This window comes from Penicillium chermesinum (genome assembly GCF_028974085.1).
Source record: "Penicillium chermesinum strain IBT 19713 chromosome Unknown utg000001l:1.0-1975020.0:1.0-1976611.0, whole genome shotgun sequence".
Classification (NCBI taxonomy): Eukaryota; Fungi; Ascomycota; class Eurotiomycetes; order Eurotiales; family Aspergillaceae; genus Penicillium; species Penicillium chermesinum.
This window is the reverse complement of record NW_026695311.1, coordinates 663,037-685,938: the sequence shown is the minus strand read 5'-3', so window position 1 is coordinate 685,938 and position 22,902 is coordinate 663,037. Positions and strand designations below refer to the sequence as shown.

The 22,902-nt window shown below is 51.9% G+C and overlaps 10 protein-coding genes across 10 annotated transcripts; 6 read left to right on the top strand and 4 right to left on the bottom strand.

The window, feature by feature from the left end:
* Positions 1–3,160: 3,160 nt before the first annotated feature.
* N7468_000266 (glutamine synthetase family protein) lies at positions 3,161–4,873 on the bottom strand (the record flags this gene model as incomplete). Its single annotated transcript, XM_058469563.1, has 5 exons — positions 3,161–3,191; positions 3,248–3,937; positions 3,995–4,047; positions 4,126–4,382; positions 4,447–4,873. The coding sequence occupies 5 exons, from the start codon at positions 4,871–4,873 to the stop codon at positions 3,161–3,163; spliced, it is 1,458 nt and encodes a 485-aa protein (XP_058335594.1).
* Positions 4,874–5,326: 453 nt separating this feature from the next.
* On the top strand, positions 5,327–6,366 carry N7468_000265 (putative short-chain dehydrogenase/reductase family protein; the record flags this gene model as incomplete). Its single annotated transcript, XM_058469562.1, has 4 exons — positions 5,327–5,382; positions 5,443–5,982; positions 6,067–6,250; positions 6,310–6,366. The coding sequence occupies 4 exons, from the start codon at positions 5,327–5,329 to the stop codon at positions 6,364–6,366; spliced, it is 837 nt and encodes a 278-aa protein (XP_058335593.1).
* Positions 6,367–7,092: 726 nt separating this feature from the next.
* Positions 7,093–7,501, top strand: N7468_000264 (uncharacterized protein; the record flags this gene model as incomplete). The annotated part of the gene is made up of 3 exons (XM_058469561.1): positions 7,093–7,178; positions 7,234–7,265; positions 7,329–7,501. The coding sequence occupies 3 exons, from the start codon at positions 7,093–7,095 to the stop codon at positions 7,499–7,501; spliced, it is 291 nt and encodes a 96-aa protein (XP_058335592.1).
* A 345-nt stretch (positions 7,502–7,846) lies between these two features.
* Positions 7,847–9,727, bottom strand: N7468_000263 (uncharacterized protein; the record flags this gene model as incomplete). The annotated part of the gene is made up of 6 exons (XM_058469560.1): positions 7,847–8,850; positions 8,905–9,177; positions 9,233–9,263; positions 9,319–9,456; positions 9,515–9,545; positions 9,615–9,727. 6 exons carry the CDS (start codon positions 9,725–9,727, stop codon positions 7,847–7,849), a joined length of 1,590 nt encoding a protein of 529 aa, XP_058335591.1.
* A 519-nt stretch (positions 9,728–10,246) lies between these two features.
* Positions 10,247–12,761, top strand: N7468_000262 (uncharacterized protein; the record flags this gene model as incomplete). Its single annotated transcript, XM_058469559.1, has 18 exons — positions 10,247–10,335; positions 10,395–10,559; positions 10,742–10,770; positions 10,821–10,823; positions 10,874–10,938; positions 10,985–11,056; positions 11,105–11,219; positions 11,277–11,355; positions 11,405–11,439; positions 11,491–11,519; positions 11,569–11,601; positions 11,649–11,673; positions 11,720–11,921; positions 11,975–12,052; positions 12,102–12,230; positions 12,277–12,424; positions 12,478–12,556; positions 12,607–12,761. The coding sequence occupies 18 exons, from the start codon at positions 10,247–10,249 to the stop codon at positions 12,759–12,761; spliced, it is 1,530 nt and encodes a 509-aa protein (XP_058335590.1).
* Positions 12,762–14,406: 1,645 nt separating this feature from the next.
* Positions 14,407–15,337, bottom strand: N7468_000261 (DUF3716 domain-containing protein; the record flags this gene model as incomplete). The annotated part of the gene is made up of 2 exons (XM_058469558.1): positions 14,407–14,765; positions 14,884–15,337. 2 exons carry the CDS (start codon positions 15,335–15,337, stop codon positions 14,407–14,409), a joined length of 813 nt encoding a protein of 270 aa, XP_058335589.1.
* A 512-nt stretch (positions 15,338–15,849) lies between these two features.
* Positions 15,850–18,543, bottom strand: N7468_000260 (uncharacterized protein; the record flags this gene model as incomplete). The annotated part of the gene is made up of 5 exons (XM_058469557.1): positions 15,850–16,020; positions 16,082–16,436; positions 16,487–17,013; positions 17,069–18,179; positions 18,239–18,543. 5 exons carry the CDS (start codon positions 18,541–18,543, stop codon positions 15,850–15,852), a joined length of 2,469 nt encoding a protein of 822 aa, XP_058335588.1.
* Positions 18,544–18,775: 232 nt separating this feature from the next.
* Positions 18,776–19,009, top strand: N7468_000259 (uncharacterized protein; the record flags this gene model as incomplete). The annotated part of the gene is made up of 1 exon (XM_058469556.1): positions 18,776–19,009. The coding sequence occupies one exon, from the start codon at positions 18,776–18,778 to the stop codon at positions 19,007–19,009; it is 234 nt and encodes a 77-aa protein (XP_058335587.1).
* A 660-nt stretch (positions 19,010–19,669) lies between these two features.
* On the top strand, positions 19,670–20,950 carry N7468_000258 (uncharacterized protein; the record flags this gene model as incomplete). The annotated part of the gene is made up of 1 exon (XM_058469555.1): positions 19,670–20,950. The coding sequence occupies one exon, from the start codon at positions 19,670–19,672 to the stop codon at positions 20,948–20,950; it is 1,281 nt and encodes a 426-aa protein (XP_058335586.1).
* Positions 20,951–21,310: 360 nt separating this feature from the next.
* N7468_000257 (glutathione S-transferase family protein) lies at positions 21,311–22,165 on the top strand (the record flags this gene model as incomplete). Its single annotated transcript, XM_058469554.1, has 2 exons — positions 21,311–21,356; positions 21,411–22,165. The coding sequence occupies 2 exons, from the start codon at positions 21,311–21,313 to the stop codon at positions 22,163–22,165; spliced, it is 801 nt and encodes a 266-aa protein (XP_058335585.1).
* Positions 22,166–22,902: the final 737 nt, after the last annotated feature.

The window sequence follows — 22,902 nt, the reverse complement described above, 5'->3', positions numbered from 1 at the left end:
TTTCCCCGGATTGCAGCTCCCCATTTCTTACAAGAACTCGGCCCAAGCCATTGCCCAAGCCATTGATTCGGCATACGCCGCACCCCGAGTTTGATCGCGAAATCGGGTCTCTAGCTGCTGTTGGAAGCTCTCGTCCGGGAGGGTGCTGCAAATTATATAGTGCGGAGAGGATGCGACCGTGCTGATTCCTGGTGTCTGATCTCAAAGTTTCGTCGTTTTCGTGCCCTGGTTACGCTGTACCTTCTGTACCCTAACTCACCCGAGGGTAGCTGCAGCTGTTCGCTGCGTGGTACCCGTCCGGCTAATCAGCCGCGGCCCACCTCCCAGGGCTGCGAGATAAGTATGCCGTTTGGGGGAGCTTGAGCTTCATGACACCCGGTATTTTTCGGCTGTCACATCGCTGACCGAGATGTCCCGACTCATCGAAGCGCAAGATTATTCGCAGAGGGCATTTTTGGCCGATACGTCAGCTTCATGTGATGGCATGTGACTGACCCAGGCCTTGATCGGCCGTAGATCTGCGATGACACCTGGTGGCTGATGTCAATGGAGCTTTGGAACCTTATTCTTTGGCATAAAAAGCTAGGGGTTGCTGCAGCATTGCAGTGAGATGAGCTAATTGTCGTCTAGCGAACCTTAGCTGTTGCTTCGATAGGCCTTAAGAAACGATCTAGGTGGCCTGAGAGGTGTGATAATTCGAGCAGTACAGTAGAGCTACTTGCCCACTAAGCTTCACGGGAGGTCGAATGTTACTGCAAACCGAGGGTTGGAATAAGATGATATCAGAAGTTGGAACTCAATGGCCAGTGCGGGGGTGTCGAAGCTGTCAAATGCAGATCAGCGAAAATAGTGATGAGGATTGACTTCATTGGCTAGCAACTCGGTATTGTTCTATCTGCCCAGTGCTCCTACCGCATAGCATATTGCAAACTGCCTGAGGCCGCGCATTACATGATCCCCTCGTTGAGCAGTTCCTTGGAGATGGTTGTGCGTCTTTTGCATTAAACTGCGAAACTCCCTTGTGGCCTTGTGGATGGTTTGCCCTCGGAAGCATCGCAAAGGGGGTGAATAGCATACTTGTTCTGGGCATGTCTGCAATGAATCGGCTCGGTCCGCTGCGTTCATGCGGGGACTAAACTAGCTATGACTGCCAATGGGAAATCAATTGTAGCGAGAAGTAAACTCTGTAATCGACGATCTTGGCCGGGACTCGCAACAGGGATCCCCAGCACCGGCCCCTGGATGATTCGCTGCTCGTGATGCATCTTGGACTCTCTTAGCCCCGGCCCGTTGAGTTTTCCATTTTCAGGTTCCCACCATATCAATTGGTCTTGTGCCGTTTTGAATTATAGCTGTCCTGGGTTGGCCTCCCACCCTTTCCAACAGCGCGATCAATACATACCGATCTCTTCCCGCCAAGCCTTTCCAGGCCCTAACTCCGCCGCGGACCCACAATCCCTCAACGAGGGAGCCGCCACAAGGCTCTAGTCGGCAGTTTCCAGTTTCTTCACGTAGTATAAGCGACAGTTTTGTGGGAGGCCCATGCCTTGATGGGTTGGAAGCAAGCGATGAGGATCTTTCATCTCGGCAGGGCGCTTGGACTGCTGTTTGGTAGTATGGTAGTTAGTATTAAGCATGTAGGTGGGGAGGAACTTACCCAGAGAGTGCTCAGGGCAATGGGGTGAGGACTCGTTGCCATAGTTGTTGCTAAGTAAAGAATGGAAACAGGCACTTACATCTGATCAGCAGGGTGTGTATGAGTGCGCATAGGGTGTTAGAAAATCGAAAATTTGAAACGCTCCATCGACGAGAATTCTAAAGAAGATACATGGGCGAGAAGGGACAGGCATTCTGAATAGCTCCATGCGTTTCGTAGTATGGAAACCATTGGCGACGGTGTCTGCCTGGTACTGATTGACCTATCGGGCTGTATACATGTTACTGAAGCTTTCAAAGTGAGAATAAAATTTGAGGTAGTCTAGAACAGAAACATTCCGAAATAGTCTACGAACTTTTTACAGCCTTAAAGCTACCAGTGAACAAATCTTGACTGAAATTGAAATTTCATGAGTATTATAGCCTCCAAAGAGCAAGTAAACCGCCGGCCCCACGTCACAAGTGGTGTGGTAAACTCAAATACCAAATAGAAAGAACATCGACGTTACAACCTGTCGGAAAATGGCACGTAGGAAGAAGCCGGTATAGACCTGTAAGAGACCAGCGACATGGAATTTTCCACTTATGAATTTACTCAGAAGTCGTTTTCTTGGCGCATTTTGGTAAGTGAGCGGGACTAGTAGACGTGCAGGGATACTGCTGAGAACGGACTGGGCTTTGAAGTGCCAACGCTGCAAGGATCTGCCTTTCTAGAATCCCATGCCTCTCTATGATCAGTGACTAGTCTCCAAACTCGTAACAGGCCATTTTGTATACTACTATTTCCAGCTTCTCAAATACCCGTCTTGCCCGCTTATGCAGGGCATGGGCCCAAGCCGCCGATCTCCCGTCGACCCGCTCGGCCAACATGTGGATATTGACAAAGGTACAGCAGCTTTTGCGTCGAACCAGGCGGGATGTACTGCTGTCCGCTTGCTTATGGTATGGTGTCTAGTGAGCTGCTGATCAACGAGGGCCAGTAGTCGTCCGGTCCAAATTACATACTGGCCGAATGTAGCGCATACTGTTTTTTTTTACCAGAGATGTCTATCGCCCGTCGTGGACTGCTGGAGCTAGATCTAAGGTGTGATAGAATAGAATATAGACGGTGAATTACTTGCGAGTGAGAATCTCAGCAGTTTTGACATGCCTTTTTTGCAACTTACTTTGCATGGGCTGCTGCCTGCTACCTTCAAGTCATAATTCAAATGTGTAACATAGAGCAGCCCTATCAGGTTTTATTTCCAAGGAGCACGCGTGATAATGAGCCGGCTACATGCTTGCAGCTTAGGTGGTGTGCAAAGAGCCTCGAGTTGAAGTGACGCTACCCTGTTCGCTACGGTCCCGAAGAAAAGAGACAAACTTTCAAGTAGTGATTTCGTTGATTGTACTTCGTATATACCTACGTAAGGTCGCCGGTGATTCCAGATCAGCCAACGGTGGTATTATGTGTTGATGGGGCTGGGTCCCCGCGAATGATAAAACAGCAATAAATGTACCATGCCTATACGGTCTCAATGTATCGTCGTACCTCCCTGGAGAAACCGTTAGAAAACTTGTTCACAAGGCCAAAGCTAACCAGGAAACTTACCAATCGGTAACCGCCTCCTCAAATAAGCGGACTTCATGCTCTCTAGTACCGGCGAAGTGATCTACAAATTCATCGCCGAAAACCTCCCGCGCAACACTGTCAGGGCGGGCAAAAGTAGCGACTGCCTCCTTCAAAGACTTGGCTAATCGCACACCCTTGTCGCTCGCTCCGCCCATATCCTCGCCCTTGGACAAAGGCGGCACAGGGATCTCGAGCTTCTTCTCAACACCACGCCAGCCGAGAGCAAGGATTGCGCCGAGAACCAAGTGTGCATTGACGTCGGCGCCCGGAACACGAACCTCGAACCGTGTAGCCTTTGGGCTAGCTGTGGGGGGCGTGATGAGTCGAATCGACGCAGCACGGTGCTCAAGGCCCCACGAGACTGTTACTGGAGCCCAGAAATTCTCCACCAGCCGCTTATAGGAGTTGATCGTTGGTGCGAAGATAGGCATGATATCGGGAAGACCGACGAGCAGACCGGCAAGGAAGTGTCGGCCGAGGTCGGAGAGGTGTGCGATGTCCGGGTATTGAGGATTCGGGTCGGGGGTGTCGCGGATGAAAGCATTTGAACCATCGGCGTTTACTAAAGACATGTGCATGTGTCCGCTGTTTCCGGGAAGTCCTTGGCGAGGCTTGGCCATGAAACAGGGGGTGATGCCGTGCTTAATGCCGTATGACTTGACGACATATCTATACGAAATTATGTTAGCTACGCAATGCGCCACATATCCGCGATCGATTCCTTACTTGAACAAATTGGCCTTGTCGGCCATCTCCTTCGCTTCGTCGAACTGCAGGGCCTATATACAGTAATTAGCTTTCTTTTTTTCTTTTCTTTTTCTTTTGGCGCTTGAAAAGATGATGTGGAGAATTCTTACAGCCTCGTAGACACCAGGTCCGCTCTCGGTATGCCAGCCCTCGATGCCGCAGCGGAACTGCTCACATGCATCAAAAATACCATAGTAGTAGTCTTGGTTGTGTAGTGGGCGGGTTATTGAGTATCCAAACATGCCCTCTGTTAGAGCTGGTAGATCATCGGGCTTGTTTGACTGGAGGAAGGAGGCGGTAGCGGACGCTGCCCTCTCAGGACTGGCATGATCGCCAGGCGCTCTGAACTGGTAGAACTCGAACTCAGCTACAGAGAAAACAGGTTAGCCGCCAAATGTCGATTTCGTGTTCTGTGCAACGAGAGAACATACCTCCTGCCATTGCGCGGTATCCCGCAGCTTCAGCCTTGGCGGCTGCGGTCTTCAGCAAGCCGCGCGGACATGCACAGATGGGCGCTCGAGTCTCGGGATCGAAGAAGCTGAGCAGAAAGAAAGGAACGTTGTCCTCCCATGGGATACGACGGAAACTGCGTAAGTCGGGGATGGCAACCAGGTCGCGATAACCGTTTTCCTTGTTGCTGACCGATAGCTCCCTGAAGTAGGTCTGGTCGTGTTGGTCCCAACCAAAGATGACCGAGCAGAAACCGAAGCCTTCTTCGATGATTCCAAGGAACTTCTTCTTCTGCATCAGCTTACCGCGCAGCTGGCCGTCAACGTCCACGCCCGCTACCTTCACGACCCGGTCATCTTTGAGCACCTCTGCCACGTTGGCAGCGGTGACGTCAACTTGGGAAGACATGTTGGATAGATCTCGAGATGAAGCTGGCGGAGGATAAAGCTTCCCCGGATTGATAAAGATGTCTAAGGGATGCACCAGAGGAAGAGAATCCGGCCACTCAATTCCGTTTCTGGCGGGGGCCACGAGACCGCCGTGGTGGCTGCTTATCAGTGTGCTTTGCGGCGGTTAGAGATAAAAGTGATAACAGGAGATAGCGCGCGGTCCGGGACCGCGATGCTTAAGTAACAACAGACACCGCCATTAGGATGCCCCGCGGTATACAATTTTAAGCTTGAATATTCCCTCCGTGCAATATAGAAAGATCGGAACTGGTGAGTTTAGTCCGTCGCAGCTACCCCTCGCGTATTTACCGCGCGGCTTGCAAGTCTACTTGGAAGATATTTCAGGGAATCCCCTCGAGCTGATCAAATTTCCAAGTTACACAGATAGCACCAGCTCCAAATCCACAACACAATGGCTACCCAAGGACGTCTCGCTGGCAAGAATGCCATCATCACCGGCGGTGCTGGGTAAGATTGCACTCTGTGCGCAAAAAGGTCTGACACGGGCTAATGCATTGGGTTCCATAGTGGCATTGGACTCGAAACCGCGATCCTCTTCGCCCGTGAGGGTGCTAACATTCTCCTTGCTGATATCTCCGAGCCTGCCCTTGCTAAGGCTGTGGCCAAGGTCAAAGAGGTCGTCCCTACCGTGAAGCGTGTCGAGACAATCCGCTGCGATGTGTCTAAGGAGGCGGACGTGCAGGCCATGGTCGAGTCGCAGGACAGCTGGGGTGGTATGGATGTGATCTTCAACAATGCGGGCATCATGCACGCCGAGGATGATGACGCTGTTAGCACCCCCGAGAAGATCTGGGACCTGACCCAGAGTATCAACGTCAAGGGTGTCTGGTTCGGCTGCAAGCACGCTGTGCTGAGTCTGCGTCGCAACAAGAAGACCAAGGGTAGCATCATCAACACGGCCTCCTTTGTCGCTGTGATGGGTGCTGCCACCCCCCAGTTGGCCTACACTGCCAGCAAGGGAGCCGTTCTTGCCATGACCCGTGAACTGGCTATCGTTCACGCTCGGGAGGGATTCCGCTTCAACTCTCTTTGCCCTGGTCCCCTCAAGTAAGTCTTCCGTACCACCAACTATCAGCCTTGTGGCATTGTCGGCCAGTGTAGCATTCCGGGCGCCCACTGACACTTCTGCAGCACTCCTCTCCTCCAAGACTGGCTCGGCGATGACCAGCCCAAGCGTTTCCGTCGTGAGGTCCACTTCCCCAGCGGTCGCTTCGGCGAGGCCGTCGAGCAAGCTCATGCCGTTGTTTTCCTTGCCAGTGATGAGAGCAGCTTTGTCAATGGCACTGACTTCCTTGTTGACGGTGGTCTGAGCAAGGTAAGCATTGCCAAAGTCACCTGATGCTAGAATGAGGCTAACCTTTTTAAACACACTAGGCCTATGTTACCCCGGAGGGACCCGCTACTGTCGGCCCTAAGAACAACGCCCTGTAAATGGGGCAGATGGAATTGGAATTAGAATTGGAGCTGGAGTCTTACGATGTTGCAGCATGATGACCTTGAATGCGTAATGTTATTCTTTTCTTTTGCTTTTTTTCTTTTCTTTTTTTTTTTGGCCCCTTTGCTTAAAGCAATCGAGGTACGGCGTCGCCCATTTGATGGGTATTTCTTAGTTAATTTGTATAGACCAGAATCTACATGAGCCAAGCGACAGCACAGCCTCCTAACGTAGCGAATCAGCACGCAGCTTGTCCAACTCACCCTGCCCAGACGGGTTTACATCATCAAGTCCAGCTTCCCAAGTTGCCTCGGCACGGAGTGCGGCGGATAATCGCAGGGCACAAGTGCCGATTTTCGCCACTTTTCCCCAGACAAACAATCGGACCACTCAGGAGTTGATCGAAGGTCATAGCAGACTCCTACACCGTCCTCAGAAGGGACCAAGATTAAGACTCATTGAAAGTGAATATGCAGGCTATGAAATGTAAAGGATCAGGTTTTTTTTTTTTATCGCATGATCTGGATCCCTAGTCTTGCAATTCTTACAGTGGTATGATGCACCGATCCCCACGTCATGCGACCCCCGCATTCCAATCTCAAGCCATCATATAACGCCGTCAACCGGACCTCACGCGCCACAATACTGTGTTTCTCTCCCAACGCCAATATTCTCTATTCTCCTCCTCACATCTCTCATATACAATTGGTCTCCAGTCCAAAATGTCCCAGTACGCCCTCTCCGGTGCCAACAAACCTCACGCTCCCCAGCCTGCTACCCCGAGCTTCAAGCCGAGGTATGGCCGGTTGTATGTCTTTACCCCCCTAGCCTCCTGGTCGTGCAAAATTTTTAACTGGCCCCAGTTACGTGCCTCTCGTCGCCGCCATCGGTCTCGGTACGTCTACCATAAACGCAATACAGCACCTACTACGCCAGACACCAGACTAACCATTTCCAGGAGTCGTTGGCTACAACTACTACAACCAAGCGAAGTCCCAGCGCGAAACCATGATCTACGAAGAAGAGAAGCGTCTCGCCGAGTACCAGCAACTCATGGATGCATATGGTCGGAAAGAGAGCCTCGAGGACATGCAGCAGGCTTTTGACGCATACCGCTCTCGGACACATTAAAACCCGATATCATTTGCTCTTCCTTGACGGGCTGCCATGGTGAATTTGGAGTTTTTGGGTGTACATTTTCAGGCGTTTGAGCGTTCCTTGGTTTCTCATTTTCAGCTTGCACTCATCGGGCTTTTTTTCTCTTCGACCATGATGTGGACAAGCGGCACAACCACGCATGTGTTACCACGTCCAGCAATACCCGGACAATCTAAAAAGCACATGATTCGGGATGGTCCAATCTCAAATCCACTACATTCCGCATCTATTTCTTATGTACAAACATACCGTCGGAGACCCTCTACATAGCAAGAGATCCAGCAGAAATCCCACCATCCGAACCCGGCTCGGACGAATTCAAGAACTCGAGTAGAAACTACTCACCTCCCACCCATCAAAAACAGTATAGTCCGCCAACGGCGACGATCCATATAGCTTCTCATAATGCCGCAGATCCCCACAGTCGTCGGCCGTGCTCATAATATTAGCACATTCATCCCGCAATAACCCCAGGATCTGCTCGCCCGCATTCTGCCCCTCGAACCACGCCCCGTGCAAGAACCCAAAGTACTGCGCGCTGGTCGCCTCGCCCGCGAACCAGACCCGCCCCACGTTCGCCCGGAAATTCTCGTGCATTTCGAGCGTCGTGGCGGCCGGCCAGTTCGAGTAGCTCCCGTACGCCCACGGCGAAGTACTCCAGCGCGGGTACATAAAGGCCGTTGGCTCGGGGACGGTAGCGTTGGGGAACATCTCGCGGAGCACGGCCAGGACTTCGGTCTTCGTCTGCTCGTCGGACTGTCTCTCAACACGGTAGGCTTGGTCCGCGACGACGGTGACGAAGATGATGTTCGACTCGGGGATGAAGCCTGGTGCAGAGAGGGACTGCCACACGGGGTAGTAGCCGCGGGTGGTCGGCGAGGCGTAGAGGAAGTACTGGGTGTCGTGGGGCCAGAAGGTCTCGTTGAACTGCAGGAAGATCTTGGTGTAGGTGCCCATGCTGAACTTTGCGATGGCGGTCTGCTTCCAGTCTGGGAGGGCCGGGGCGAAGGTTACGGCGTCGCTTTGCAGGACGCCGAGGGAGAAGGTTACGATGGCGTAGGCTGCGGATACGCAGCTGCCGTCGGAGGAGTGGATGGTGACGCCGGAGTCTGTATAGCTGATGTTTGTGACGCGGGTGTTGAGGTGCACGCGTGGATCGTCCTTGGTGAGGAAGGTGGACGCTTCACTTGTGATGATGCGGCTGTAACCGCGTTGGTCCCAGACGTAGTTGTTTTCGTCGCTGAATTGGTTGAAGGTCAGGTTGGAGCCCGCGGTGCCGAAGACAAGAGAGCATTGCTCGGGGGAGTAGGCGTCTTCCCAGTCTGTTATCTTGTTAGTACGAGTCCTGGCTTGTTTTGGATATGGTGCTGTCGTACCCCATTCCCACCACTCAACGGCTTGCGCGGTCATGTCGTCGCGCTTGGGCTTCCAGCCGGCAAGAGAGAGTCCAGACCGGACGGTCATGTCTTGATAGTTCTCCTTCAGGATAATGCCGGCTTGTTCGGCGGCAGTATTATACTTGTCCTCGTACTCATCGAGGATGGAGGAGTAGTCAGTATAGCCGGTTTCGTTATAGGTAAGAATGGAGCTATAGTTGGAGTAGGTGTTATTAAGACCCCATTTCTTGCTGAATGTCCAAACGGGATTTTCTCGAAGGGGTCAGTTGAAGTACACGGAATGATCAGTTTGAGTCCCATGTCTTACCTGGGCCACCCGGAGAGCCAAGTCCCTGAATCTGTTTCCTTGTCAGTAGACGCTTCCCAGGTTTGGCGTCGAGTGCAATGACCTACCCAATTGGCTCCGAGCTCAACAGTATAAGGGTCGCCATTTGGTTTCTTACCAAAGTCGGTGTGATGAACACGGCCACCCAACTGATCCTGGTACTCAATAATTACAAAATCATGCATAGAGGCATTGGATAACGCTTGCTGCAGAACCGTCAGTGGGATCGGAGCTTGATTGTATATCCTGACATCCAGGACGTACCGCTGCAGCAACTCCTGCCATTCCACCGCCACTGTCCATGCATTTTAATATCAGTCTCGGTCTGAAGCGACTCCATCTCATGCATTCAATTGGGCCTTACAGAATTGCGACCGTGGTCTTCTTGCACATCTCCCCATCATCTCTCGCTTTAGACACAGCCGCAGCACACGACTGGACGGCAAGCGCCGCCGCCAACCACTGTTTTGAAACCATTCTGTACAATATATGAATGAAAGAGATAAGCCATGCGTCCTTGCCTATTTACTTATAGACTCCTCAGATCCAGAAGGAAGGTCGAAGACGATAACCCGTACAGAGCCCAGCGCTCCAATCGGGTAAAGATCGGCATCGGCCATGCGATCCCATTTTGATCTGACGGAGTCAAATCAATCAATACACCCAAAGCTAGGCAGGTACATGCGTCAATCGACGGATCGGGGAGGAATAGCCGGGCCGCCAGGAACGCTGATAGAGTTTCTGGAAGCTGTGCAGGCGAGCGACGAGGGGTCCATAGATAAGACTATCCTGATTTAGGGAAGTGGACTCGCGCCCCGAGGCGGCCTGATTGGCTTCCCCCGCATTCTGAGCTTCTCCTACCGAGGAGGCTTATCCGCGTGGACTTGACGCGGTGGTCGTTAGCGTCTCTTGGTGGTATAAGGTGGTGGTGGGCGACTCTTTCGATATTTGTATTCCTCATTCCTTGAGGGCTTACGTTCTGCTTCTTTTGCGACAATGGATCAAAAAGGCCCGGTGCAAGATGATGATGCGCAGTTGGCTGCGATGGGCCATAGGCCGGAGTTGAAGCGACAATTCTCGACTTGGTATGACACAGATCTAAGAAAGCAATGGTAACGGGATTCTAATCGATGACCCCAACTAGGGCTATGCTGGGACTTGCGTTTGCGGTGCTGAATGTTCGTGATCAGAATTTTCCGAACATCCCATCATCCCAATATCTCCAGCTAACAGATACAGTCTTGGACTGCTCTTTCAGCGAGCTTGTCAATCAGTTTAACATCTGGGGGCAGCACGAGTGTCATCTGGGGTAAGACGTCCAGGGCTGCCGGGTTTCCGAGTGGAGAAGAAAGTTAACCGCCCCCCCAACAGGTCTTGTCACCGCGGGAGTCTGCAATCTGTGCATCGCCACTTCATTGGCCGAGTTCCTATCCGCATATCCGACGTGCGTACATGCCTTTTGCGGTCTGTGGATTGAGCTGACTTTCGCAGAGCGGGCGGGCAGTATCACTGGGTCGCAGGTATGTGCATTTGGGTTTACGCAGCTTGTTCTGACTAACACAATATATAGTTAGTATGTTATTTGCATGCCCCATCAGTGGTATATTCAATTAACTTTGACAGTCTCCTGGCCAAGATGGGTGCCAATCTTGTCTTGGATCACAGGGTGGATTAACGTAGCGGGTTGGGTAAGGACGGAAGCCTCACGGAATTGCATGTGCTAATAATGAACAGGTTGCGCTGGTAGCAACCAACTCCCTTCTTTCCAGTCAGCTTATTGTTGGAATCATCTCTGCAATGCACCCTGTATGTATGGTCGTCCTCCGGTCTCAGGGGCTTGCTAATTATCTCCAGAGTTATGAGCCGCAGAGATGGCAGCAGTTTCTCATTTACATTGGGCTGACGCTGGGCGCGTTCGTCATTAATGCTTTTATGAACTCGATTCTACCGATTATCTACCGTGGCGCATGTATGCCTCCGAGACACTCGTTCATGGCCTGGGGTAATCCGAGCTAACCCTGCGCAGTTACATGGTCCATTGGGGGCTTTGCAATTGTCTGCATTACGGTTCTGGCTTGCGCCTCACCTGACTTCAATTCAGCCTAGTAAGTCATCAGCCGCATTCTTTTCGACGTTTTGACTCAGATTATGCAGCTTTGTCTTTGCCAAGTTTGTCAACGAAACAGGATGTAAGTTGCACAATATTATCACGATGGTGGTTTGTTACTAACAGGGACCAGGGCCTGATGGAGTTGCTTGGCTTCTCGGAGTACGTAGCGCACCCAGGGGCTATGCATTATCACTGACGATTATGACAGCTCTTGCAAGGTGGCCTTGGAGTCACTGCATTTGTAAGTATGCCGGAACCTTGCGGCCGGGAGTCGGCTAACAAGTTCAGGATGCGGTCGCGCATATGATTGAAGGTACGGCACGAATCATTGGCTAGAAGGACGGGACTAATTGCAGCAGAGGTTCCGAATCCATCCATTGAAGGCCCTAAGATCATGGTCTCTTGTGTTGGAATAGGCACCTTCACTGGATGCGTGTTCCTTATCGTTCTTCTATTTGTTGCGGGTGATATGAACACAGTGACTACTTCGGCCGCAGGGCCTCTTCTGCAGATCCTCATCGACGCAACAAAGAATAAAGCAGGTGCAATTTGCTTGTTAATGTACGATTAAATATCCGTTAGCCTCCGAATTACTTCCTGCTAATCCGGTCCAGGTTGCCTATCGTGTGCTTGATCATGGCTATCCTCAGTGTCATGACGACCAGCAGTCGAATGATTTACGCCTTCGCTCGGTATGTTCTCCATGAAGAGCTCCACAGACTGTCCACTAATCCGTAATAGTGACGGTGGGCTCCCCGCATCCAAATTCTTTGCGACTGTTCACCCAACCCTACAACTGCCCCTGAATGCCCTGGTCTTGACCGTGGTCGTGGTCATTTGCTTTGGATGCATTTTTCTAGGATCTTCTAGGTATGGTGACATTGTCCCATCTAAAATATCCTCACTAATAAACAAGTGCCTTCAACGCCATCATTTCTGCTTCTGTCGTCGCCCTAGACTTATCATACGGCATGCCCATCCTTGTGAACTGTCTTCAAGGACGGAACACGCTCCCGGAGCGAAGATGGAAACTACCCACCGCCGTCGGGTGGATTTGCGATATTGTGAGCTTGCTATGCATAATCCAGGCAGTCTAACCAAGGCTCACAGAATGCAGATTTCCCTGTCTTATATAGCGCTCACCACCGTCCTCTTTGTGTTCCCACCTTCCAGCACGGTCACCGGAAGCAGCATGAGTAGGTCATTCGCAAATTGCATCTTGCCAGGCACAACCTAACATTATCAGACTACTGTATCGCCGCATTTGCTGTTATCATCATCATTTCCGTGTTCCAGTGGATTGTTGATGGCCGGAAGAACTTTACCGGCCCTCGTATCGATCTTGGGGTTGACGGCGCAGAAGTTATCCCAGCTGGACATGATCACGACTACGAAAAATAGAACGTGCATACAAAATTCCCCGGCTTCAAGTATGCCTTGGAAGCTGAGCTTGTCTTGGTGAGGCCTTGAAAGAGGTGCTTGAATGCAAGCTACAATCTCATCATGTCGTCCGGTTCAGTTGACCGTGAAATTGCCTGCTTATAACACCAGGCCATACCCAGTGCGGCCGCCTTGCTGCATAAAATCGGCCGCTACTAGTGTGCCAATACCATGTTCCCCACTCAAGGAGAGCAACCCAGAATAGCATAAAATATCTACAGTAACATTCATCAAACACACCGTCCAAGTCCTCCTATACCTGCACCCATAGCGCGCTCCTTACCGTAAAAGCAAATACCACATTCTTATACATATCGACGAACACAACCAAAGCCATTGTACTTCTCCCCCTCGCTGCCTCGCACCAAAATGTTCAAATCGCTCGGCCATTTCTGCCCAGGGGTACAGATCCGGCCGCTGTGTACCGAAAAGAGACCGTCCTGAGTGTGCGGCGAAGGTTTTGAGATGGGTCTTGTTGAATTTTGGAGCAGGAGTTGGTAGGATAGCAGGCATTGAAGGATGCGGCGGAGAGTTGTTGTGTTGAGCATGCGGAACTTGGTGAGGTATTTCTTATGCATTTGTGGGATGATGATTGGATGGGATACGGTTAGGACGGTGTCGCACGTTGCGGTTTGCTGGGGGAGTATATTTCGCGCGGTTCTTGTTGCGAGGATTGTTATGTGCCAAGCTCCGCATATGGAGGCTCTTCGCTTATAGCAACAATGTTGAATGCATTCATATAGAAATTCAGAAATAAACAAGAGATGCATTTATGGAGCAGTAGATGGGACCGTGCAGGACGGAATCGCGCCCACTAGAATCCGGATTGGAGTATTAGGGGAGGGCGCTCAGGGCGAGATCGAGTAGCCCAAGGGATCCATCTATGATGCCAAATGCACGAATCCCAGACTCAAGATATAACATCCAGGGGAGAGCGTGTATCCAGGCCTGGAGACATGCTGCGAAGGTTGGGATCACATATACCGGCTGGAGGACGGCCTTTATATCTGTCGTAATGTTGTGGAGTTGTAGAGGGAAGAAGGAAAATCACGCGAAATATTTTGCTAGTATCCGGCAGAATTCGTCAAACCGGGTGGATTTAACTCAAAGCTGGTGCTATTTTGTGAAAATAAGTAGAAGCGAGAGTTGCAAAAGGAAAAAAAGGAAGATTGAGGCAGAGTTTTTGATAGTATCTCCAGGAAGTCGTCAAACCGGGTGAATTTAGGTCCATCCTGGTGCTATTCTGTGTGAAATAAGTGTGGAACGGGAGTTGGAAAAGGAAAAAGTAAAATTGAGGTCGAAATTTTTGGTAGTATCTCCAGGAATTCCCCGAACCAGGTGGATTTAGGTCAATCCTGGTGTGAGTTTATGCAAGCAAGTGTTGTCCCTGCGTAGGGCAGATGTGGAAAGCATATAACACACACAGCAATTTTGGTAACCATTCTCAAGCTCAATTTAGAGCCCCACAGCTATAACACTCCATACAAGATCAATCTTAATACAGCCAAATGAAATAAAATAGAGCCAGTCATCCCCAGGGCCGTCCAACTCGCCCAGCATGAAAATCGAAATAGCAAAGCCAATCATTCAGAGAGCACTCGATACCCTAAGAATCAGTCTCCTCCTCCTCTAACGCTACCTCCTTCTTGGCTTCCTCACCCACCACCGGCGTCTTTAAATCCTCTTCCCCATTGCCCTCCTTCTTCCAGGCATTCTCCGGCCGCAACTCTCCAGCAGAATCCAGCCCCATGGCAATCTCATACAACACATCCTCCATACTAGCCAACGACAACCGCAGCTTCTGCAGCCGATGACCATCAACCTGCGAGCCACCAGTCCTGCCCTTCATAACCCTGCTCCCGCTAACACCATGGAACCCATTAACCTCCGTCTTTCCCCCGGAGGGAGCAGAGCCAAAACCATCTATAGACCGGAGCTCCGAGCACACCCCCACAGGCAGCTCCCCTGTAGAAGATAGTCAGCAACGCAATTGCATCTCTCTTATACAAAACCCAGCGCGGGGCTAGGGCACGGAAAAGGACGTACGTAGATTACACAGCCCCCCCATTCCCCATCCACCAACAATTCGCACAGCCTCCTCCAAACTCCTCCGCAACAACACAGCTCACCCAGGGCCCCAGCCCGGCTTGGCACCGCTCGCACGGGGTGCCCGCCTCCTCCCCACTAACCTGCGCCAGCGCGGCCTCGACGTTCTCCGTCCGGCTGCTGATTTTGACGTGCAGGTCCTGCCCGCAGAGCCGCCGCACGTGCGGCTCGCGCTTGCTGGTGAGCAGGCGCAGGATCTGGCAGGTGGAGAGGGTTGCCGGGGCGGTGCGTTTGGGTTCGCAGGTCCAGGCGAATTCGCGGATGTGGGTGGCCCAGGGGCCCGGGTCGGGGGTGTCGGGGCCACCGAGATGGGTTTCGGGGATTTGGGGGTATGGGACTTCGGGCTCCATCGGGGGTTCAGGGGTGGAGGGTTTGGGTTCGGGCTTCTTGCGGCCTTTGCCTTTCTTGGTGGTGGGGGTTGCGGGTGCCATTTGGTGTTAGAGTTGATGGTAGGGATGAGGGAGTTGATGGAATTTGATGGAGAGGTGAAGAGGATGGAGAGGAGGAGCAAGAGGCTTGCTTTATATGCACTGGAAGGATCATAATGGGGGTAGCCGACAGAGAGAGGAGTTTGATGTTTGATTGGCATGGGGAGGGGAGTGTGATGTTTGATGGGCATGGAAGGAAGCTCGGGATGGGGAAAGGGGGGCCACATAAACTCAGTCGATGTGCAGGAGGGTTGCGTAGGAAATGGAATTTTTCAAAGCAGTCGACTTGATTGGTATGTATCAAGATATAAGGCGCCGCCTTACCAAGGTGTAAGTACAGATGAAAGGGAAAGAATAATCACAACGCAACCAAACCAACATCTATGTAATACACTCAGCATCGTCAAATACAAGAACACATAAAATAATCACATATATGGCCAGGAAGATCCAGTGATGGACAGGGTATTTCAGATCGTTCCTCAAGGCCTCATGACCAGCATAGCAAGAGAAGATTATGGGGAACCCGGGTTCTCGGGGTCATATTTCCAGCGGCGGAAGGTATCTTTGATCCACCAGTGTGCCACATGGGCAGCCTCATTAGTCCACTTCGCCGGCTCGGGCCCATACTGCGCCTGCACCGCGTCGATCAGAGCGTCGATATCGACGTTCTGCTCCGGGTGCTCCTTCCAACGGATCAGCGGCAGGGTCGCTGAATCGCCACATGGTGTCGGGCTTGAGGGGAACAACGAGGCGGTAGGGCTTATCGGCTGATCGCACAGAGATCCATGTTCCACCAGGGTTCATGGTGGTGAACTGCCACTCACGTCGGCCGTTTTTGTTACGAATCGGCGCGCGAATCATCGATTGGCCTTCGTATAGAGGGAGCAGGTCTCCGAGGATTGCGAGGGATTGCTCGTTCACGGATTTGGTTTGGATCAGCAAGTCGAGGATGGTGGGCAGAATCTGAGTAGAGATCACAGGATTGGTGAGTTCAATTTGGGGCAGCTTAGGGTGAGAAAAGTAAAGGGGCACGTGGAAGCTGGTGACGTGCGAATCGTGATTCGCTGTCAAGCCGCCGTTGTTCGGCAGGGAGAGGCCACTGGCTTTAGTTAGTTACATGCCGGTTCGGGGCAGTGCGCAGGAACTTACTGGTCGCCGACCATGATGAAAAGGGTCTCATCCGCAACACCGGCCTCTTTGAAGACCTCCAGCACATCACCGACCCATTGGTCTTGATATGCAAGAGCATTGATATAGTTATTGACATTCAGCTTGTCGCCTTCGGTGGCATCGGAGAGGTATTGAACACGCTCGCCTGGGGTGAACCAAGGATTATGGGTATTGTGCGTCAAGTGGGCGAGGAAAAGACGAGTCTTATTTTGCTTGGCCTCGGCCAGGAGGTCACGCATGTAATACTTCAGCACCTTGTCTTCGTGACCGTGATGCTCTTCCTCCTCGGTCTCCTCAGGGATGTACTTCATGTCAGTCCGGTCAATGGTCTCCTTGGTCATGACGTCCTTGAATCCTAGAACAGGATTCAGCTTCCAGTGGTAATCCCACGTCGCAGAATGCGACTGCATCCACATTGGATGCCATGGCCAGGAGGTCCAGTCCTCGGAGTTAGCAGTGAGATTGCCTCGCTGGTTTAATGAATCCAAAATGTGCGGGAAACAAGGCTGGTAGATGTCATGCCAGTACTCCATGTTCCCTCTCAACGGGCATTGGGCTTACACCGCAGATGGTGCCAGTCAGACTCTTCAGGGTATAGGTGCCAGATGTAAAACAGTTGCTTGCGCTGATGCCACCATACGGCGCGGGACGCTCTTTGGTGTTGAATCCAGTCTCCCAGCCCGTCAGTCTCTCGGCATTTGGGGTCAGGTTCCCTAGAGCTTCCATCATCGCAGCTGGGATCTCGCCATCCTCGCGAGATTCTTTGATGCGTTTCATGACATAGTTATCTGCGCGGAATGGCCAGACATCCTGCCGAGTACTTTCCAGTTTAATCAGAATGACGTGCTTGATCTTCACGGTGCCGTCGCGGATTGGTCCCGCAATTGACTTCAAAATGTCATTCCCGAGGTTGGGGGTGTGCAACGGATCCTTCAGGGGATTGTAATGCGTGACAGATCCGTTCGAGTATTCAGCAACTCTTGTCATATTCACTTGGAAAGGGGACCAATCAGTAGCGCCAATTGAACCATCGCTTGCCTGCAACCACTCGAATGTCGGGAATGCGTCCAGCGCCGTGCGCTCTTCCAACCAGCTAAAATCACCAGGGAGTGTCTCAACACTGCCTTGGCCCAGCCAGTACTTGGATGTATAGAACACTTCGAGGGGCAGCGACTCGGAGAAAAAGGTATATGTTGCATCACTGGGGCGAACAAGGCGCAGGACGATAATCAGAACGACACACGCGGTAACGACGATACGGACGAACAGCGGATGGTTTCGTTCGGGCAGTCGGTGCTCGGGCTCATGCTGGGGCTCATCCAAGAACTCAATTGAGTCTCGGTCACTGTCGTCGTCGGAGTTGTTCAATGCGATCTGCTCGTAGGACTGGGCGGGTGGCTTCTTCGAAGAGAAGCGGTCGGTCACTTTCGCAGGCAGGAAAGAACCCCACATCTCCAAGAGAGCGCTCATGAAGCGGAACAGGTAAGATTTCGCAAAGTATGCACTCGCCAATATCAATCCGAACACGAGGAATGCAACTGCCAAGGCGGACAGAACCAACCCCGCGGAGGGGGCCGGGTTCCGGAACTTTTGCAGCTTATGCCAATGGATCTCGACGCCAACGTGGATATAGTAGGAGATGTTCGCAGCTGTCATGCTCGACACAGCGAGGCTTCATGCGATGTTAGCAACTTTATTTAGCGCAAGCGGGGGGAGGAGAGGGCCACGAACGCAAATAGGGCTGTGACGACAGCCGCCACGTTCTGCCACACGCGGGACTCGAAGGATCGGGTAAGGAAGCACGCGACCACAATGAACAAAAACTCAGCCAGGAAAAACGTCGATCCCCAGAACAGCAATCCCCAGAGGGATAATGACTCCCAATAGGCGAATATACGGAAACATTTGGAGATAATGAGGGAGATGAAGATGACGGCGAAAATATAGGCCGACGCCCAGGCGCGCAGCAGGCATATGTGCAGGAACTTGGCGATCGTGACGAGCAGGTCGCCCAGGCCCGGAACCGGGTTTCGCATCTTGTCCCTTCAACGACTCCGCACCGACGAGATCGTTGAAAAGGGGTGGAATGGACACGCGACAGTCAGAAAATCTTTGGGGATGAGCGGGGGGCCTCGTTTTCTCCACATCCAACTGTGCCCAATCACCTCGTGCTGGATGCGGTAGTCAAAAGCCAAGATTCAACGGGGCGATAGGCGTCATGACTCTGTGGGGTACGCCTATTAATAGAATTCTGGCAAACACGTCGAAATGCTTCTTTTATTGCGTCTCTTCATCTCGCAGCCGCTCGTACTCTCAGCACTCCAATATTACCCACGGTACGGCTGCGGGAATCTGCTTCTCTGCGCTGACCTCCCACGGTTGTGCCCCATCCGGTCGACGCCGGAGGCTTGGAGGCTCGGCGGCCCAAGCGCCTACCCGCTCGTGCCCGCATACCACATTGGGCCGGCCAGTCTTGGGAGCCTTCGAGCTTGTCTGGCATAGACAGAGAACGGTGTGCTCCCAATGAGTCGTCAACTTTCAAAATATGTTGATTTACCACTTGAAGTCCTGTTATTCCAGCTCATAGCAGCGTGAGTATACAATCGAATAGCTTGGGAAGAGCCCTGCTCCGAGGCTCCATTGACCGTGCCATTTCTCCTAGTAGTATCAGCGACTAGGATTGTCAGTAGACAGCTCTGGTGGCAACGGGCCAGCATCCCCGCTATAATCAAGTATATCCTAATCTAGGTACGTTGGTGCACATCATAGCTGATGCGCCGGACTTCTTCCCGATCTTGATGACTCAGACCACCATCACCGGGGGCACCTGGGCAACTTGGAGCACTTCTGACATACAAGCAAAGCTTCTTTTGTCCAAGACTGTTGCTTCAAATGTGGTCCGAGCTTTAGGTCACTCTAGCGTCTTGAAATTATCTCATCCGTGCCCTCGGAATCGTTTCCTTCCCCTGAATTGAGCTTGAAAATGGACACTGATTCAGATAAGAATGCTGGTCGATCGCGATTGTCAATCCTCGACACGCAAGAGCCGGTCCGGGTTGAATGTGCTGGTGCAGGCACAGATCTGATAGAGTCACGGCATGTGGAATCAAAAAGAGCAAAGCTATGCGTCTTGATAGGCTCTGGCATCATACAACTGCCGATATGGGGTATTTCTGCCGTGGTTTCTTCCCGTACGCACGCCCAGCTCACTCGTATACAGGCTTCGCTATGAGTTACGGCATATTCCAAGAGTACTACTTCGACAACTGGACTTTCAAAGGTAGTAAGAATGTCTCCGGTGTGATCGGGACCACCGCAAATGGTGTCATGTACCTGTCCATGCCATTTCTATTTGCGCTTTTCACGAGACGCTGGGCTCATCTGCGCCAAGTCGCTGCTTTCTGCGGCACGATAATTGCCTGCATCAGCTTTCTCCTGTCTTCATTCAGTACGAGCGTATGGCATCTGCTCGCGACTCAAGGGGTTGCAAGTGCGCTGGGCTGCGCACTCATCTATAGCGCCACAACACTATCGCTGGGGGAGTGGTACACCACAAGCAACCGGGCTTTAGCTTACGGCATCGTTCTGTCATGCAAGAACATTGTCGGGACAAGCTGTCCGTTCATTATCCGCGCCTTGATCGATACATACGGTTTCAAAACGACCATGCGAGCCTGGACAGCGATCGTCGGCGGCTTGAGCATATTTTCCATCCTGTTGATACCGACCCATCCGTCCAAACTGACCATCCACCGGACCCGAGCACGCAAGATACCATGGACCTTCCTCAAACATCGATCTATTTATTTCTACAGCATCGCGATTATTTTTCAAAGCTCTGGCTACGGTATCCCCCAGTCGTATCTCCCGACTTACGCCAGAGACATAGCCAAGCTATCGCAGACCTCGGGTACACTGATGCTCGCCGTGTTCAATGCCCCTGGGATCATCGCCTCCTCCTTCTTCGGCTGGCTGAGCGATAATAAGCACATAAAGCTATCCGCTCAAGTTGTCTCTGCGATTCCGCCCGTCTCATCCGCCCTGGCCACATTCCTGCTCTGGGGCTTGACGACGGAAGGGAACATCGGACTTCTCATCGTGTTTTCTATGACATTTGGTTTCTTCTCCAGTGGATACAGCGCTACGTGGGGAGGCATGCTAAAGCAGATGGAATTTGAATCCGCCGAGCGTAACGAGGCGGTGGACTCTGGGATGCTCTATGGTCTCTTGAATGGTGTCAGAGGAATAGGGTATGCAAGTGGCGGAGTCGCGGGAATCGAGTTGTTGAAAGCAGGAACCATCTCGGGCAATTCGCGTTTTGTCTACGGAACTTCTTATGGGCCTTTGATTTTGTTCACAGGCTTGTCGTCTCTTCTGGGAGGATGGGTGCTTCTTTGGCGATGGAATCCGACGCGGCTCTTGCCGCTACTTGGGATGCGGTGATCGATAGCTTTCATTTATCCTCACAGGACGCAAATCACACAAAGTCTCATTATGGGACATTACTGCACCGTAAAGCCTTTTCACGCAAGCAATCTGGGCTTTCGGTGGGGGGCAGACGGCCACCAAGTTGCAGGTCCGAGTCATCAGCCCCTCTTTCTGCGTCCAATAGTCGAATGGATCAACCACCGGCGTTCGTCCCGACGGCCCCCAAATGACGCATCCTCTCTTACCCACTTTGGATTCCCATTGTAGACCTTACGGGGGAAATCTAAGTGTAGGCTGCTCCGAGCTCGAGATATATATAGAGGCTACACTCAATCTCAACGAAGCGTTCCAAAAACCTCCGGAGCAAAACAGAAAATGGCCAACCCAATTCATCTCTTCGACCTCTATTCCGATTTCCCTGGTTCGCAACAACCCAACCCTGTGGCCCCTAACCTAAACCTCTAATATATGCTAGGAGCATCAAAATCATGGTCCTATAATACCCTAAAAGCCCGCGCAGTCCTCAATTTCAAAGGACTCAAGTATACCCAAAGCTGGGTCTCCTACCCCGATATCCAACCCCTTGAAACCAGCCTAGGTATTCCGCCAAATAAACAAGGCCGTCCATACACCATGCCCGCAATCATCCACAAGTCCCCCGCAACCCTCACTCCCAGCGGCGGCTTGATAGACTCGTTCGCCATTGCGCAGCATCTTGACAGGGAATTCCCATCCCCGCCCCTTTTCCCATCCGGCGACGCGAGCTACGCGATCTTCGTCGCTGTCGGGAAATTCCTCGCTCGTGTAGAGCTGGGGTTCAGGCCACTGATTGTACCCCGGGTACCCGAGCACCTAGATCCGAGGGGAAGAGAGTACTTCATCGAGACGAGATCTGCGGCGCTTGGAAAACCGCTCGCAGAGGTTCGACCCACTGACGAAGAGGCCCTAGCTCGACTGTGGGATGTGGTGGAACAGGAGACTGCGCCGCTGATTGCGATGCTGAAAGGGCGGGATGGGAAGACCGGGCCGTTCTTCGAAGGCGAGAGGCCGAGCTATGCGGATCTGTTTCTGGCGGCGCATTTGGCCTTTATTGAGCGCTTTGATAAAGAGCTTTTTGGGAGGTTCGTGGAGCTTTGCAGTGGTGAGTTTGGCAGATTATATGATGCCTGTTTGCCGTGGTTGGAGGGCCAAGGGGAAGACATCGAGTGGCCGGTTCCGGCTGCGGCGTAGACTGGAACTTGTTCAAGATTTATACTTAAGAACTCAGGATACCGGAGCAGGGACAGTTAGATTTAACTCAAGCTATGGTATTTGAACAGTACTATGATACATTGATACACTGATTGCGCAGTTAGAATTGCATCATTACGGTACCATTATCCTTTCAAACGCGATCTCCACAATCTAGAAGCAACGTGTCTACCCCGACCAACAATGTAGTTTATGATCCGATGAAACAGAGCATAATACTACGTTACAAAGCAGAAGTCAATGACTGTTCAGGACGAGGAAAAAAGAACCGATGGCGCCTCAATTTGAAGAATCCCATGACTGCATCGCTCCCACTCGATCAGCACCCAATGATCAATCCGTTGGACAGGGTGGGAAGACATCCATAAAATAAGATCCCGGTATTAGCATTAACACATTATTATTCTGCCGTGGCTACCATGGGATCAGCATATCTCTCATCCCTTTAATCAAACCATCTAGGTCCAGGCACCCATTGACCGGATAGTTCGCGCATATACCACTTCGACGACTTCTCATATGGCGATAAGCACCGAAAGCACTAATCTTCCCTATGAGGCGTTTCATAGTCCCTGCATATCCTCCGGCCACGAGGGCCGCGCTCCGAACAATTCGGTCTATTTGGAGAATATGCCAGGTGCAGCAGTGCATACCACTGTAACATTCTCGAACCTGTCGATCATAACCAGACCAACAGATGCTCCAAAGCAAAACAA